Below are 17,382 nucleotides of genomic sequence, written 5' to 3'. Positions count from 1 at the left end.
TGAGTGTCAGCTAAATTGCCCCCAAAATAGAAAATGACTTTAAACGGGCCTTTTTTGTGGCCCGTCTGAGACATTGAATGTAGCCACCGTCCGTGTACAGCTTGCCTGGTGGTTTTGTGTCATTAGGCAGGTCTGACACGAGTCATCCTCATGTCAGCTCGTCAGAGGAGAGCAGGTGACACAAGTGATTAAGCTGGGAGGAGTAATGAGAAGGAAGGCTTCAGAGGAGCAGAGTAAGACCACTTGAACCCACTGAGAGAGCTCTCTGTGTACAATGGATAACAGGTATGGGCTTACGCTGAATCTCAGGTAAATTCAGGGATTAAATATGGCAGCGACCACTGGTGTAAATATAGGCTACTATGTTATGATGGCACTGCTGCAAGCACAGGCAAGAGCTAAGCCCCTAAAGCACACGTGAGAGTAACGAAAGCCTTATTGCATTACAACACAAAGGCTGGGAAAAATACACACTTAACAATAATAGACCTCAAGTAAAAGTATGACTAGGGTGTCACTTCAGGCTATGAACCCAACCCGGGTTCTCTGAGAACACCCTTTCTGAACACATGAAAAAAAAGCATTAAGAATCTTCACACAAGCATGTATGGTATGAACTACATTTCTTTTTTAATTTGCAGCAAGAACTGTCGCATGTCATACTGTATAACTGGCTTTAGTCAGTAATTTGGTGAGACAAATTACCATGACAAAAACGTCATTTGGAAGTAACATATGGATGAATATAAAACGTAAACAGATACAAAAGATTTACATAGAGAATCAGATGTACCAATCACAGGCTACACAGAACTCACTTTGTTTGATAAAACATATTAAAATACTTCCAGCCATATGTATGTACAGTATGTATGTATGTATGTATGTATGTATGTATGTATGTATGTATGTAATATGTATGTATGTATGTATATATATATATATATATATATATATATATATATACATACATACAATGTATGTATGTATGTATGTATGTATGTATGTATGTATATATATATATATATATATATATATATATATATATATATATATCTCTATCTGACTACATTAGAATTTGAACCTGCATTGAGTAAGTGCATTGAGTGATAAAACATCCTTTCACACAGATCATGAACAAATCAATAACTGCACTCATACTTAGTAAATGTATTATATCTAAAACATTCAGATTTAGAACGATAGGTCAACAATATCAAATCACTTTCCTTGGCTAGTATCATTTCAGGGAGAAAAATAGATGATAATCTCTTTTAGTTAAATAAACACTAAACATACAGCAACAATGGCATCACAAATTGTTTTACTGCGTACGTGTTTGTGATGCTAAGGTATCACAAACACACAATATTAGCACATGTAAAGCCTGATTTATACTTTGTTGCACATGTGTATCGCAAGACAAAAATAGTCTACAAACACCATGGTACGACTGAGCATAAATTAAGCGTAACACTTTGATGGTTCTTTTTCACAGATCTAGACCAATTTCATTCACTCCCATATTTCATTTGAGGAAAAAATAAGTGAAAAATAAAGTGTTTCTTTTTCATTCAATATACACTATGGCACAGATACATTTATATTTACAAGTTGTTAAAAAATAAAAATAAAAGGTTTGGCTATAATTAAAGTTTCAGACAAAATGTGCCTCCCTGTGTTCGAGCTCCTGCAGCCGCCGAGGCCGCAGTCTTTGGTAGACGGGTTTAGCCTCACCAGGGCTTGACTCATCTGGACTGCTGGGGGGTGGGGATTGAGGGGGCGAAAGGCCGGCTGAGGCTGCGACCTCGGGGTCGGCGTCACCATCTACGGAGTCCTGCGACTGGAGTTGCGTCAGCGGGGGGCTGGTGTGTGTGATGGGGGTGGTGCTGAGTGTCTGAGTGGGGGAGGAGGGCAGTGAGGCGCTGGTGTTGTTGCTGTAGGTGGTAGTGATGGTGGTGACCATGGTGGTCCAGTGGGGAAGCGTCCTGGCCCTGACTGGGGGTTTGTAGAAGGTTCCGGGAGGAGGCTGCAGAGTCCGTGGCTGCCTGAAGGTGAGGGGCAGGCGCGGCGAGGAGCCGCCCGGCTCAGTGGTTGGCTTATCCGTCTCGCTTTCCCTTTTGGAAGTCCAGAAAGGTTTGACAGACACCGCGTAGGGGTTGTTGGGGAGTATGGTGCTAACACTGCTGCTCGCGGCCCCCGGGGTCGACCCGACGACAGTAGCGGCAGGGGTCAGGGGCTTCGCGGCGGAGCTCCCTGGAGGCAGATTCGCCACTATCATGGCCGTCCGGGGAGTGACGTCATAGTGCTTGTACTTCCTGTCCCATGTCCGCCGATGCATCGCTTGAGTGTCGATGAAAGGCGTGATGTAGTAGGTGCTGACCCTGGACGAACCGCCGGCTCTGGGCCTCTCCGGCTCCACTGCTTCCTGTATGGTGTCCGGGGCGGAGACCCGCCCGTCGGGGCTATCGCTAGCGTTCCGGCTGTTTCTCTCGTTGAGCTGGGCAGGGCCCGGCAGGCGCTCCAGTGGCATGCTAATTGGCCGAGATAGGAGTCTGGAGCGCGTCTGGGTGCGCATCTGGACCTTGTTTGGGGCGACGCTAACGGATGGGAAGTGGGGGCTGGGACGGCCGAACACCAGCGTAGACCTCTGGACGTCGGCGTCAAGGCCATTCAGCCTGTCCGGAGCTGAGCCCTCTCTCCTGTCTATACCAGGCTGGACTTCCTGCACCTCGTCCAGTATGTGAGAGGACGGGATCACTGACGAATGTCTCTTGAACACTTTGGCACTCTGTAGAGAAACAAACACAGACAATGAGTCAATCATCAATTGGAGGAATGTTGATCCAAAAACAATAATAAAAACAAATAAATAGGACATTTCAGATATAATATTCCTTTGAAAATAATTCATTAGAGATAGGATCCAACAGGAAGCACGCACATCTCCAGAAATTCTATGAAAATAATTCAAACATGGCTAATAAAGCCTGACGTATACTCTGTTGTACGATGGTGACACCGATGGGAGCACAGTGGTGGACATTCAGACAAACTGACCAACCAACTGACATTGTGACATTGTCCATAGACAGCCATAGACAGGATGCCCTGGTGGCCTGGCTGACCTATGTTGCACATTTTCTGTCCTGTCTTTCTTAATTGTATTTACCAGATAACTAAGAACTGAAACTGAAATTAAAACTAAAGAAAAAAGAAGAAAAGAAGAAGAATGCAATACGAACTCAAATTATATAGAAATTCTGTAAAAACATTTCATTCTACCTTTCCTCATAATAACTGAAAAACTAAAACATAAAACTCAATACTCATGCACTTAAATTAAATTAACTAAAACTAAAACTGTAATTAACATCAAAATGAACAAAATGAACCCACCAAATTTCAAAACTACACTAACTCTGCTCTTCTGCAATGCACCCACTGTAATCCTGTGTGCACAGCACAGCCCACACCCCCATGGCTCACCTCTTTAATGTCCACCAGAGACGTGGAATGCCTGCTGAGCCTCTGCTCCTTCTCCTGGGCGCTGAGGGAGGCCTGCTGGGGGGCGTCTCTGGGGGGCGACTGTGACACGTCAAAGATCACGTGGAAGTGTCGCACCAGCAGCTCTACCATCAGGGCCTGGTACGGGTAGTCCACCAGGGAGGAGAGGGACACCTCGGCGTCCGTCTGCCGCGGCTTCACCAACGTGGGGCCAAAGATGATGCCCAGGTTGCTGGCCGTCATCTTGTTCTCCTCCGCTTGCTCCGTCACTCTGAGGACAGGAGGGAGGCATTAGGAGGATGCATTTAGGGTTGCACGATATCGATCAAACATCCTACTATGGGCACAATACGGGTGAAAGAGACTATGCTTGAACACTGTGAAAGGTTTCCTTTTTCCCGGGTGTGAATTTTGTTTTTTGTAGGCCGGGAATTATTTTGTGATTTAGAAAAACAAATAATCTCGTGCAGCGACCCATGAAAATGTAAGTTCAGTGCAAGTGCCACGAACATTTGTCAACCAGCAGCAGTCATGTGATGTGAGACACAGGTACTTTTCTCTAGTTCCTCTGTGACTGTGCTATGAGGAAACGTAGGCTCTGTGCTGCTTACATAAGTCCATTATGAGGAAGTCTGATTATCTGTTCATCTGTGTACTGTTATGTGCGGACAGACCTGCTGACAGAAAGACCAATGACTTGAACGTTGGTTCGCCGAGAAGGCTACAGAATTATCCACTGATTCTTTTGCTGTGTAATACAATTGTGATATGAACTGAAAACAATGTGGGTGACTGTGGGTACGCATGCATGCTGCAAATCAAAAGTCACAGTTACAGTCACAGTTTTGAATAGAATTTGAACAAAATCAACGGTTTGTCACTGGCATGCAGATTGATCTGTAAGGCGTAAATACCTTGCTCTGGAACATTGTGTCCGTGTTTGAAATGTGGTCAACAAAGGTGTGTGATTTCAGCATTATTTTTCTTTGTTAATTGTGTTGCATTAGTATCGATCAAACTAAGCCTTTAAATATCTCTGTCCTGGAGAGATGACTTAGACCAGGTTGTAATGGTGCGTTGCCTTAAGCAAAACACTGTTTTGAAGCCACAGAGTAGAACAAAGTGGAACCATTCACATTTCCCTGCAACGTTGTGTGAATGATATGAATGGCACGGCTCTCACCTGTGCAGGTGTGCTATGAGGAAGCGCAGGGTCCTGTGGTGGGTGGGAGGCAGCTGGCGGAGCAGGTCTCGGATCTTGAAGATGACTCTGTTGAGCTGGATGCTGAGGCCGCTGGGCTCCCCCGGCGGAGCCGTTCTGGCAGCTTCGGCCTCCTCTACCAGTGCCCTCTGGCACTCCTTGGCCAGGCCGATGAAGTCGTTGTAGTATCTGTACAGGATGAGTGGCTCTGGCAGCTGCACGTGGACAATAACGAATGGTTTATGATTGATGGATTCCCTCTCCTAGCAAGCCATTCCCATGGCAATTTATTTTATTTCTTTTACGAATTTCATTAACGTGCCATGATGTGACACGTTGAGCTTGAGGATCATAATGTTTTTGTTATTCACTGACTAAGTATATAGTCTAGACTCTAGACTATATACTCTAAGACAATGCTTCTCAAAGTGGGGTCTGAGGACTAAATTATTGATAGTTAGAAAACAATTAGACCCTTACAGGCCTGTAATGCTCAGAGTTAAGGAGGTCTGTGGCCTAATACATACCAAACTGGAGGATTGACAATCACTTCACAAAGATATTTACCTTGTTTTTACTATTTCAAGTTATAAAAAAAATTATTTTGCTTTGTAAGTACACATCCACACTGGGAATGGTGCTCACCTGTCTCAGGTACAATTTGAGGACATTACTGATGTCATGGGGTGAGAGTTCCGACAGCTCCACCAGCTCCTTGCCGTTCTCGAAAGCCTGACAGAGCTTCTCCACCCGTGACTTGGCACCATTCACCCGATAAATACCCTGTCAGAAGGAACAACAGCATGTTACATGGTTTACATGATTTCTATTGAAATGCGTACCTTGTGGCAAGCTTCAAGCATTAAGGGCAAAAGTATTTAAGGAGTATACCAGCCTTTTTGACATGTGGAGCCTATGTCACACCTACTTTGATCAAAAGTATCAAAACCATTTAGTTTATTGAGTAATAATTGCCTATTCATGATCGTTATTGAAGTCTTATGCCTCTCAAAACATATCGTAATTTCGTAAACACCTCAGAATCACATGAAACCTTCCACACTATTCTGATGGTGACGGTCCATTGTGCCATAGACTAATCCCCCATTGTCCCATGCATATACTGTACATGCGTATGCGATTTACCTATGGATTATGGCACAATGGGCTTAAAGTACAAAATCCAAGAGAACACCAACATCTTTTGATCTGTTGGTTACTTCCTTTTGATCTACATAACTTCACATATTTTGGTAGTTATGTGATTTTTAGGTGTTTAAGATGTGCACCGGACTTCAATAACAAAATGAATAGGCAAATATATCTCAAAGGAAAAAGTGGCTTTGAGGAAACTTTGAAGTCCTATCAAATATAACAGAGTGACAAAGCACCCACATGTCAAATAGGTGGCATAGCCCTATAAAACAACAGCATTGGGACAACAAGTTATGTTTACCTTGATATTTAGCGCTCGGCTCTCAATCTCAGACGTGCACTTTTTGATGATGAAAGGGATGCCGTCTGGGCTGTTCTTGGCTGCCTGGGCGAAGTCTATACCAAACAGATGAAGTCTGCCCTGCAGCTTCTTGTGGCCGCACTGGATGGCCAGAGTCTCCAGACATTTCTTATGGCATGCCAGAGAACACTGGTCAGGGAAGGACACAAACAGAGGGAACAAACATCGAGTTAGTTGCAAATATTAAGCAAACATTTATTTCAAATGCTGCATTGTTTCATGTTTTCTTTGATGGCAGAGAGACACCGGTTTTAATTTACGTAAATGAGGGATAGCTTCCCAATCCAACACATCTATTCTATTTATAAAAACTGGAATCCACAATACCATTGTGGTCGCTTGAAAAAGCTTCTTTGTTAGTTTCATGCCCTGCTAAGCTGTGTTAGGCTGCCTACTGTTTTCAGAGACAATGTAGTGATTAACACCCTTCTGGAAGCTTCTGGAACCTCATGGAACCCTGCTGCCTCAGCCTGCCAAGAGCCATGTCTCCTATATGTGGCTCCAAACTTTATCGCTATGTTTAAGTGGCTGTTCTGGCCTAGGCGGTGGCGTAACCATCTGGGCACCCGACTGGTAATCCAGTCGCAGTGTGCCGCGGGTTCAACTCCCGAGCCCGACACGGCCTTTACTGCATGTCTTCCCCCATCTCTCTCCCGTTTCCTGTCAGCCTACTGTCTGTCCCTTCAAAAAACCAATAAAAGGAGTAAGCCGCAAAAAAAATATATAAAAAAAAAAAAGTGGCTGTTCTGCATGTCTCACCCCCTCTTTATCTAAAAAGTCAGTTTATGAAGTTGTTAAGGTGAGCTCTACATTCCTATAGTAATCATTGATTTTTGCAGGTGTCTCCCTGCCTCCCCTGAAACTACACTTGCAGTGTAACATTTCAGGTCGGGATACCGATTTTATCCAATAAGGGGAGACAACTCAACTCATACTCTGAAATTGGAAACAAAGAGAAAATAAATAATTGGAACTGGATAAATTATCCCTGTGGAGTTCTCTACTACTAGCTACTCTCAAAATGTAGAACTTTAGCTTTTTTTTTAACCTTTTTTTACATAAAACGTTTGACACGACCACTACACTGGGCACTGGCATCATAGTTTAGGACGGGTGTTATTTTCTAAGTAAAGGTGTGTCTTACCTCCTCGCACTCTGCACCGTGGAACACGACGAGGCTGTCACACTCCCTGCATTTGGACGGAGCTCTCAGCTTCCTCAGCTTGTGTGTCTGAGCAGCCTTGGACATCTGGGCGTTCCTGAAGGGACCAGGAGAGCTGGCCGTGGCCGTCACCATCTCTGCCAGACCTGACAGCGGGACAGAAACAGACAGGGCCTTGGTGAGGAGAAATGACTAGACAATTTGGGGCTGATGCTGCTATAACAGCTAAAAATACTCACTCTTTAACAATAGGCACATATTTCTGTCTGTTGTGTATGCAATTGCTCCACCATCCTATGACTAAAGCCAACTCTATGTCACGGCTGAATTAGAAAACCGGGTCAATTTGAAGGGACCTTCTTGATAATAGTTGTTTGCTGACGATGCGGCTATATATGGCAGGCCTCAGTCTATAACTGGAATGGCCAAACAGTATGTCTTGTCATACAGCAATTTAGTACAATACGGTTCAATAACAGCTTATTTTGTCATTATGTATTTCACCTGGCCTTACGATATGTTATGGTATCTGAATGTCATAGAGTCAAGATACCATGTCCCTGGCCTGGTATTTCATGTTTTGGGTACAGCTTGTCCCTGTGCCGCAAGCAGTTCCTCTCTAATCTGTGTATACTGTTTCTATGCTTTCTCCCTGCTTTCCTAAGAGAACTACTTTACTACCAACCAGAATCTTTAATGTACTTCTCCTGTGGACTCATGTATTAAACCTAGTACCTTTTATACTTTTATAATGCCAAGTGTCTCCAACTTGGTTTGCCTCGACAATTACTAATTAATGCAGAATTCCTCGACAACAATCATGACACAAATCTACTCATTAAAGCCGCAATTCATAAGTGTCATGTGACATGTCCTACCTGGGATTCGAACCCGGGTCTCGACCAAACTTCTACTACTCTTCCAAGAGAGTATATCCACTTTGGTCAGGAAAAATTTGACCTTATAAGCTTGAGGCAGCACTACTTGTCAGCCAGTACACCAGGGTGTAAATGTGTCAATGGAAGAGTATAGGAGACCACCTCCAACCACTGCAGATGTACAGGGGCGAAAGGACCTGGCAATGGGCCCCAGTGCAAATATTTTGTTTAGGTACCCTAAAATATTGTGGCTGCAGGCTATCAGAAATGACTTTGGACAGACAAACTTTAGTTAAACGTGCAGAGTGACAGATTACTTTACCTGGGTTACATCTTCTGATAGTGCTGACATCAGTGACATGACATAATAATCCCATCTAGTGTTTCATTAGCGTGACGGAACGTGACAGAATAGGCTACAGCTGAGCTTGTGCTGCTGACAGACAGCGAGCGCATGAACACACTAACACACATGTTGAAACAAGGTGGTAAAGATACCAAGAAGGAGTGGACAGTGATGTCACTGTTATGCAACATGGAAGTAGTATGGACTTGAAGCAGTTTATAAACCAGTCAGTCAGTGACATCACTGACAAATCCTTGGTGTTACTCTTCCTGCGACCGATAGCCCCTGAAACCAGGCTTTCACCTTTTTTTTCTGTTCTTCTTCCCCCTTCATGGGCCCCTTGGGGGCGCTGGGCATCGGTGCATTGCACCGGTTGCACCATATTTTTGCCACTGGTACTAGTTCTATTGTATCATTCACAAAGCTAGACCTTAATGATGTCTTTAATTTCATTAAGGCTACATAAACCCAACCACAAACTAAGCACAAACTTATTCTATCAATTCAGTGCCACACAGGAGAAATTTAGGTCAAAGTTAAGCTGCTTCTGATCCTGCAAATGACATTGACTAAAATAAAAATAACAGGTTAGCTAACAGGGAGAGGTCAGTGCGGAGACAGGAACTGTGAGCTGAGGCCCCGCGCCAAAACCAACATGGACCCCATCTGTGCAGCTGTGTCCAGTGTAAAAACATTTGATGTAAGCACAGTCTCCCCCTGTCTGTCTCTCTCTCTCTCACACACACACACACACACACACACACACAGCATGTGGTGCATGGACTGCACGGTAATCTCTCATTCTATTCTCCCTCACTTCCTCTACTTCCCTCTCACATACGAGGACACGCGCGCACACACTCAGTGGTTAAGGAGCATATACCACATCATGGGCTTTAAAATGCCTGACAGCATGTCCCCGGTTTGATTCCCGGTGTACCTACCGATATTCTACCTAAATATCTTATCTCAGAAAAGCCACCAAGATAATAAATACAAAATAACTGTACATATAGGCATCACATTCTCTCTTTCGTCATGTAATTCGATCTTATTCATTCTCTCATACAGACATCTACGTGCACGCACACACACACACACACACACACACACACACACACACACACACACACACCTGTACCATTGTCTGATGGTGAAGGTGGTTCTCTCTCATCGAGGTCGTCGGCAGAGGACATGGTTCCAGTAGAGGGGGTTCTGGGGAGTCTGCGTTTGAAATCACCTGTGCCAGTCAATCAGAATCACACAATGACACTAATGTGATATTGGGGTGCATACTTAGTTTAGACTACCGGTAGTCATTGGTTAGACATGCGTTAAGGTTAGGTTTAGGTGTGCTGCCCCGTGGGAGGTTAGGTTTAGGGTGAGGGTTTGAGAAAGGTTGTCGTTGTAGGACTAATGACTGGTCTAACCAAATGACTAGTCTAAACCAAAAACTGTCTAAACTAAGTACTGCACCCGTGATATTAACCCATTCAAAAATAACATATACTGTATATTGTTTTAAAGCAATGGGGGTGGTGGCCAATTACATATACTTTTGAGTTTTTACATGAAAAGGTTTGAACCACTGATAGAGCAACATGAGTTTTTCAACTTTTTTTTATAAGACATTTGTAGAATCGGCTAATGACACCAAAACAGCAGCACCTCCAAGTGTAACAAAGGGACTGTGTTGGAGCTGTGTTGCATACAGTAGATATAAAGGGCCGCCTCCATTCACAGATAACAGCACGGCACGTTAGGTTAACCACACGGACATTACAACACCCTACTATTTTCTGCATCATTAATTAAATGACTCTAGTTTCATGTATGTGTTGTTGTGGTTTTAATTTCCTCTTGAACTTCAATGTAGCTTAGCCTTGTTCCCCATTGTGTTGGCGTGGGGCGGTCGTATCAGAGTGGGTAGAGAAGCTGTCTGGGCTGTCCCTTGTACACCTCCCAGTCGAAGTGTCCCTGAGCAATACATTTAACCCCTAATAGCCCTCCCAAGCTCATCATGACCATCTTAGTAGCCATCAGCTGGGTGAATTTCCCCTGCAGGATTAACAATGGTCTCCCCTCATGGTTCGTCTACGTCTCTACGAGAAGTATTTCCCAATCATAGCTTTGGCCAGACTGATAACGTGGATTGACTACCCGGTAGGAGTGAGTGAATCCACATTATGAGTCTGGCCGAAGCCAGGCTAGTATTTCCCCATATTTAGAGGTCAGGTGAGATGTTCTTATGAGCTCATTTATCTATCTCTCTGCCATTATGTACAATCATGCATTTGGTCGATAAAACATACATTTTGCCTATGCAGTGCACCTTATGTACAGTATATCTGACATTTCATCCAGGTATCTGACTTCAAGGTTGTACTTTATTGTTACATCTTGTGTACTCTATTCTTATGACTATGAAAAAAAGAGTTGGGAACTACAAAACATAAACCTGTAAACTGGCGAACATCTGTGAACATGATGTGACAATAAACTTGAAGTTGAAGTGAAAACCAAGTCTCATATTATGAACGTCATGTCAGAGAGTCAAATTCCTGTACCTGGGCTGGCGGTGGGTGAATCCATGGAGCGGGACTCGCTGCTCCCTCCGGCGCTCTCCGAGTCACTGCACATCCCGCCCTGACTCCCTGATGCCCAGGCTCGCAGCGGGGCCTGGCCTCGCAGCGCTGTGGGACGGAGCGCACATGACCGTTTTCACGTCATGTACAAAAGAACAAACATTGTCCAACGGCAGCATGCGACCGACAGACAGACAGACAGACAGACGGACAAACGGACGGTTCAATTACATCCCAGGAGCAGAAATGTTTTAATGCGCAGATATTCCATCCACATAGGGGCAGTGAGTAAGCGACGCACAGCTCAACTCAAAGTTGTTTTGAACGCGGGTGCAGAGAAGTTTCCTGTGAGTCAATAAGCTGTGTGCAGGGCAATTCCCAGATAGAGAGAGAGAGAGAGAGAGAGAGAGAGAGGGGATTTAGGATTTAGGGTTGTGTGCCCACCGCTGTCACTCTCAGGTTCATGACCTCCAACAACAAAAAGAAAAACCTCTTTTGCTTGTCATAGAAATGCCGTAACAACCTTTGTCTGAACACTGAACAGTGAGGCTCTGAGGTGATGACTAAGTGGTTGGTTTAAATGTGAACACTGGCATACGTTATACTACCCACTCGTGTACCAAAAGAAGGACAGAAATAACCTGGTATTCGCCACTCGCTACTTGGAATCCTCAGCCCTGTGTCCAACAAAGCTTGATATATACTTGTCGTGTGCCATAAATAGCCGATCTAGAAGCTCACCTGATACATTGTGAGCTTGAAGATTAACTGTCTTTGGCATACAACACCATGTACAATGGACTTTATGATAACTTATGCAGCAGCCTAAAGATTACAATAGCACGCAGAAAAATGGTCCTGGCGGAGAAAGTTGTCTCCTCTGACAAAAACAACCACAAATGTGCCCTTGAGCCAGGCACGCCACTTAACCGCTAAGTGCTCTGGATGCGCTACTCAGCGGCCAACAAGAGAAGACTGTGGTCATAACTTGACAGCTGCTTGAGTGTTTATGAGTGACTTTGTGGTCAAATCCATGGTGTGACCCTATGAATGAACGAATGAATACTGTACTTACATTCTACTAAAAAGACCCCATGAACTTTACCTTCATAAATAAGGATGACAAACTAGGTTCAAATCCTCAACAAAAAATTGAATTTTTTTAATAGTCCTCTAGGCTTTGGAAAGGCAGAGGGATTATATTAATGTTTCCAATAAGAGTTATTATTTGATATGTTTTGTCTGTTGTTGTTATTATATTAATTATGCTGTGATTTATTTTACCATCAGGGAATTAATCACTTGGCAAGCTCTCTAATACGGCCTCTGAGAAGAGGCTGTATTAAATAGCATTTCCATCAGTGTGTGTTTTGGTTGGTTGGTCACCCCAGGCAAGCCCCCCAGGTCATCGTGACATCAGCCCCCTGGTCACCCCAGGCAAGCCCTCAGGTGCACAGGTCATTGTGACATCACGTGACATCAGCCCCCATATATGGTGCCCAGGTCATCGTGAGATCACGTGACATCATCAGGGGTGGATATATAGTAAATCAATGTATAGTAACTGCTGTCGCCGTTAAGCCCATATATGGAGATCCCTGATGTCATCAATATTGGCCAGCAACTCATCTGACCTCAAACCTCAAACCCTTAGATCTCCATATATGTCAGAAACCTTTCTGACATTCCATATGTTGATCCTTCCCCATCCATCATTCCTCTTCGATGTCTCCCTTTTGAATTATACCTGTCCATTCAAACTCTAGACGGGCCTGCCCCAAAGTTATTAGTGCAGCCGCACCCGGCAGCCGGCAGGAAGTAGAGTTCTCAACAGGCCCTCATCAAACCCTGTACACTCAAGAGAATGTCCCCGCTACCACCCATATACTGTATACACATTCCATATGTTGATCTGACCTCATCAAACCCTGTACACACAACACATGCTCCTTATATGGGAAGTACAGAATATTGATTTGTTCATGATCTGTGTGAAAGGATGTTTTATCACTCAATGCACTTACTCAATGCAGGTTCAAATTCTAATGTAACTTCATTCCATGTTGATCTGACCCCTCATGCCAAAGCGCTAGCGCTCGCCCAGCAGTCTGCCGCCAACGAGGCGGATGCGTGCAAAGGGCGAGGTCGCCTCTCGCCCTCAGGTTATTATTATTATTATTATTATTGTTTGTAGTGTTATTATTACCTTGTATGTCGGTGCTACTGTTGGATCTGCGTTCCCCAATCTTTGCGGGCCGGGAGCCTAGCAGGCTGTCCATCTCATCACCACTCAGGATGTCACCCGAATTGACAGAGACCTGAGACAGGTTGCCATGCGACGAGTGGGTGCTGCCCACTGACCTTTTGTTGAACACAAACCTAAAAGGTAATGGGGTAGAGAAGTAAGTATGGCATACATACATACACGATAAATACTATATTAGTATAGTAGTATTTAAGTATTATAGTATTTAAAACATCTTGTCCTACCACATCGTGTCCTACGTCGTACATCGTGTCCATAGTGCACCTTGAATAATGTCCTCAAGTATATATAATGCACAGTAAACAGCGGCTAAGAGACCGTTTGTGGCAAAAGCTTGTAAATGGCTAAGCACAAAAACAAATGTCACCTACTTTTTTACCTGTAAAACTGTGATGTGACAATAAATAGTTATTTTCACCAAAGAGAATAGGTGTCGAGAGCTAGGATTAAAAGGAGAGAACCAAAGTATAGACCCTTGGGGGACACCAATCCATGAAGTATATCAAGTTTAAGTGGTTACTAAAAACTGACGTGGCTTTAAGTTCCATATGTGACCTGGCTGTCCCTCCAACATGTCCCCCTCGTGCCTATCTTAGTGTTAACCTTGTCTGACTCCTCCTAAGTCTGACTACACTACATTTAGCCTCAATCAAGAAGAGTGCTATGAAACAACAGACCGCCCACTCTACCACCACCAGAACCCATAACTGGAACCAAAAAAAAGGAAGCAAAATTAAAAATAAAACCCATGCGCTAAATGCTGCACAAAAAAGGAAGCACATTGGTTGCTACTTGCTAGACATTGTTGGCGCTACCTATTAAGTTCAACTACCACCAGCAGTTTAAACAACATGAACCCCAGCGGCCCTATTCTTGGCATGTCACAATAGGCAAACATTCTGCAAAATGTTTTGTGGGTTCCAGCTATTTTCCCCAAAGATATTTGGAAATTGATGTAGAGGGAAAAGGGAGGGGCATTTCTGGGGGTCGCCAGCCAAAAACATTGAGAACCCCTGCTTTAAACAACTAGCTGTGTTTCATATTATAAATATTCTACAGATAGTATATCTAAGAAGTTATAATCATCCGTTACCTCACCACAGGAATAAAAACTATGTATTGTCCACAGTGTCAAGAAACAAGTAATGAAATGACGCTGTTGATGCTATTATCAAGCATTAGCAAAGGATGTGCATGTATGTGTGTGTGTGTGTGTGTGTGTGTGTGTGTGTGTGTGTGTGTGTGTGTGTGTGTAAGCTATTATATGACCCAGCTTTGATAGTGTGAGCAGAGTCTTTGCGGCAGAGTCTAACACTGAGCCAGAATCTCACGCTTGCAATCTCCCCCGATACATTCAGTCCACTCCACAGATATTTCCTGAGGAAGGGCAGCAAATTCAACATGCATTCTCTCTCCCCACATTTACTCACTCCATTCTCTCCCTATGTCTCTCTCTCTCTCTCACTCTTCCTTAGTAACTCTCTCTTCCTCCCGGCTCGCTCTCAGAGCCATTGTTGCACTGACTGACTGAAAGACAAAACGTGGGCTGAGAATCGACAGAGCGAGTCACTATGTCGAAAGTGTTTTCTCTAAAACTGAAACTAATAATACTCGTTGGTAACACAAACTGACGCGGGATCACCTCTGTGGTGAAATCATCTACCACTGTTCAATGTTGTAAAGCTCTATATACTCCTGATCGACGGTTCTCAGTATCAGGTGTGCTATTTGCATTATGGTTGGGTAACTGGGTTAATAAATTGAATTGGGAATATGCTGTCTGAAGCCCATTAAACCACCGTTTACTTTTTGATTAGATTTCTGAACTGGAGGTCTGACTTTGAGGGAGCTTTTAAGTTTGCAGTTTTGTGGATTTTAAGTAGCCCTGGAAAAACACTTAGACTACATAAGCACAAAATACAGTGGTTTATACACATTTTATATCAGCTTTGGCTATAATATTCGTCCGCTATTTTCGCTATGAAGTGGTTAACAACAAGAGAGCCTGATAGGTGGCATTCATACCTGGAATTGTCGGAAGAGACAGAGTCGGAGTGTACGCGTGTACGCTTGGGCAGCTCTTTGGGCAGTTTGCGAACAAACTCTGCGTATTGTTCTCCTGGCTCGTACAGCTTGGCGCTCTCGCTCAGGGCCTGATAGTGGGCCGGGAGGGTCACCTCCTGCGTCTGTTGCATCTGGAACCAGTTCACTGTGACCTGGAACACAATGCATACATTAGAATGAGTGAGGGGCTGAGTGAGTGAGAAAGAGAGCGAGCGAGCGGGTGTGCGTGTGTGTCAGGGCTGCCATCCTTCCTTGATTCTGCAGGAGATTCCTTGATTTCAACCACATCTCCTTGAGGACATTTGCCCATGATTTCTCCTTGATCAAACCCCCCAAATTCACCAGAGCACAGGAAATTACATCTACTATGTTAAAATGTTTATGGAGGAGTATCCAGAATGTCACTGAGCTCACTACCTTCCTAGACTACAATTCCCATAATGCTTTGGGAATTGCACTGCTCCTCCTTGTGGATAGGGAGAGGGCTGTCTTACTGAGACAACATGTAGTCCAAGGACTGTCTAAAGAGGACAAGAAGCGAAGACCGTAAGGGCGCCGCCATGTTGCTCACATGGTGCTCCATGGAAGGAAAGAAACATGCGCAGTTGAGACCAAAGAAAGCTGAACGAGGAAGTGATGGCTGCATAAAGCCCATTGCGCATGTTTCTTTCCTTCCATGGAGCACCATGTGAGCAACATGGCGGCGCCCTTACGGTCTCCGCGTCCCGTCCTCTTTAGACAGTCCTTGATGTAGTCCAGGAAGTAAGTCAGCCCAGTGTCCATGACATCATGGACACTTGGAAATACTAAAATATCTAAAAACACAAAGAAAGTGTTTCTTGTCTCCCAAACATCATTAAAATAAGATCTGGTTGCAAAAGGGGTGAAGTGTTGTTGAAGACTGTTTTGTGTTTTAATGGATGGCATTTCAATCCCAGTAAAGCAAGTGTGTGTGTGTGTGTGTGTGTGTGTGTGTGTGTGTGTGTGTGTGTGTGTGTGTGTGTGTGTGTGTGTGTGTGTGTGTGTGTGTGTGTGTGTGTGTGAGTGAGTGAGTGAGTGGAGCCACTACTTACAGCTTTGAGGGTGAGGTCACACTGAAAGACCAGCTCCCTGACCTGGGCGAGGATGGTGCTCTTGGCGTTGGCTAGGTCCATTCTCCTGACGCCTGCGTCAGCCATACAGCTCCTGTACTGTTCCTGGGCCTCTTCCGCCTGCACACAGCAACGGAGGACAGAGGACAAGCAGAGGAAAAAACAGAGAGAATGAAAGCATAGGGAGGGAGGAAAGACAGAATGAGAGGTAAGGAGGGGACAAAAAGAACATGGGTGACGGTTATACATTTGTTGTGCACGAGAATGCTACACACTCCAAAGTTCATATAGCGGTGCCGGCCCACGGCAGGAAAATCTAATAGTAGTCTTCAAGAGACAAGAAGGTGGCTGCACACACAGCTAGCCAAAGTGCCAATATTTCATTTTAGGACGCAATCAACGTTTCGGCAGATAATTCTTCAAAATCATCTTTATTGTCACATCACAGTTACAAAGTAAAAAGTTGGGTGAAATTTGTTTTTGTGCATAGTTCCATAGTTCTTTTACCGTTTTCTTTTACTAAAATAAAAAAATTGGCACTTTGGCTAAAAGCATGTGCGGCCACCTTCTTGTCTCTTGAAGACTACGATTTAGGTTATACATTTGTAACAGTGGGTCATAAAGTGTTCAGAATCAGCTTCATTACCAGGTACAATAGGACCCTTTTCACAGCAGCCATGTTGACATAAGCAGTTGTGTAATGTTATTTCCTTCACACGTGTTACCAATGATATTAATTAAGGTCCCATTCCATTTAGTGGAGCCT

General features: G+C 44.2%; 1 protein-coding gene across 3 annotated transcripts in view; it reads right to left on the bottom strand.

Annotated features, from left to right (window-relative positions):
* Positions 1–1,048: 1,048 nt before the first annotated feature.
* Positions 1,049–17,382, bottom strand: part of LOC310871086 (rho GTPase-activating protein 29-like) — a 53,761-nt gene continuing 37,427 nt past the window's right edge. For 2 of the 3 annotated variants that reach the window (XM_083782562.1, XM_083782564.1), the window contains 11 exons: positions 16,599–16,736; positions 15,487–15,677; positions 13,402–13,574; positions 11,178–11,303; positions 9,746–9,850; positions 7,369–7,532; positions 6,165–6,353; positions 5,354–5,491; positions 4,691–4,923; positions 3,490–3,778; positions 1,049–2,791 (listed from right to left, as the gene is read on the bottom strand). In XM_083782562.1, the coding sequence (XP_083638688.1) occupies positions 1,658–2,791; positions 3,490–3,778; positions 4,691–4,923; positions 5,354–5,491; positions 6,165–6,353; positions 7,369–7,532; positions 9,746–9,850; positions 11,178–11,303; positions 13,402–13,574; positions 15,487–15,677; positions 16,599–16,736 (2,880 nt within the window). In that variant the 3' untranslated portion in view covers positions 1,049–1,657. The remainder of the gene's footprint in view (positions 2,792–3,489; positions 3,779–4,690; positions 4,924–5,353; positions 5,492–6,164; positions 6,354–7,368; positions 7,533–9,745; positions 9,851–11,177; positions 11,304–13,401; positions 13,575–15,486; positions 15,678–16,598; positions 16,737–17,382) is intronic. The other variant, XM_083782563.1, reaches the window with a different exon arrangement.

Source organism: Protomyctophum parallelum (assembly GCF_964188405.1).
Source record: "Protomyctophum parallelum genome assembly, chromosome: 14".
In the NCBI taxonomy this organism is placed as follows: domain Eukaryota; kingdom Metazoa; phylum Chordata; class Actinopteri; order Myctophiformes; family Myctophidae; genus Protomyctophum; species Protomyctophum parallelum.
Note: the sequence above shows the minus strand (reverse complement) of the source record. Positions and strands in the feature narration are given on the sequence as shown.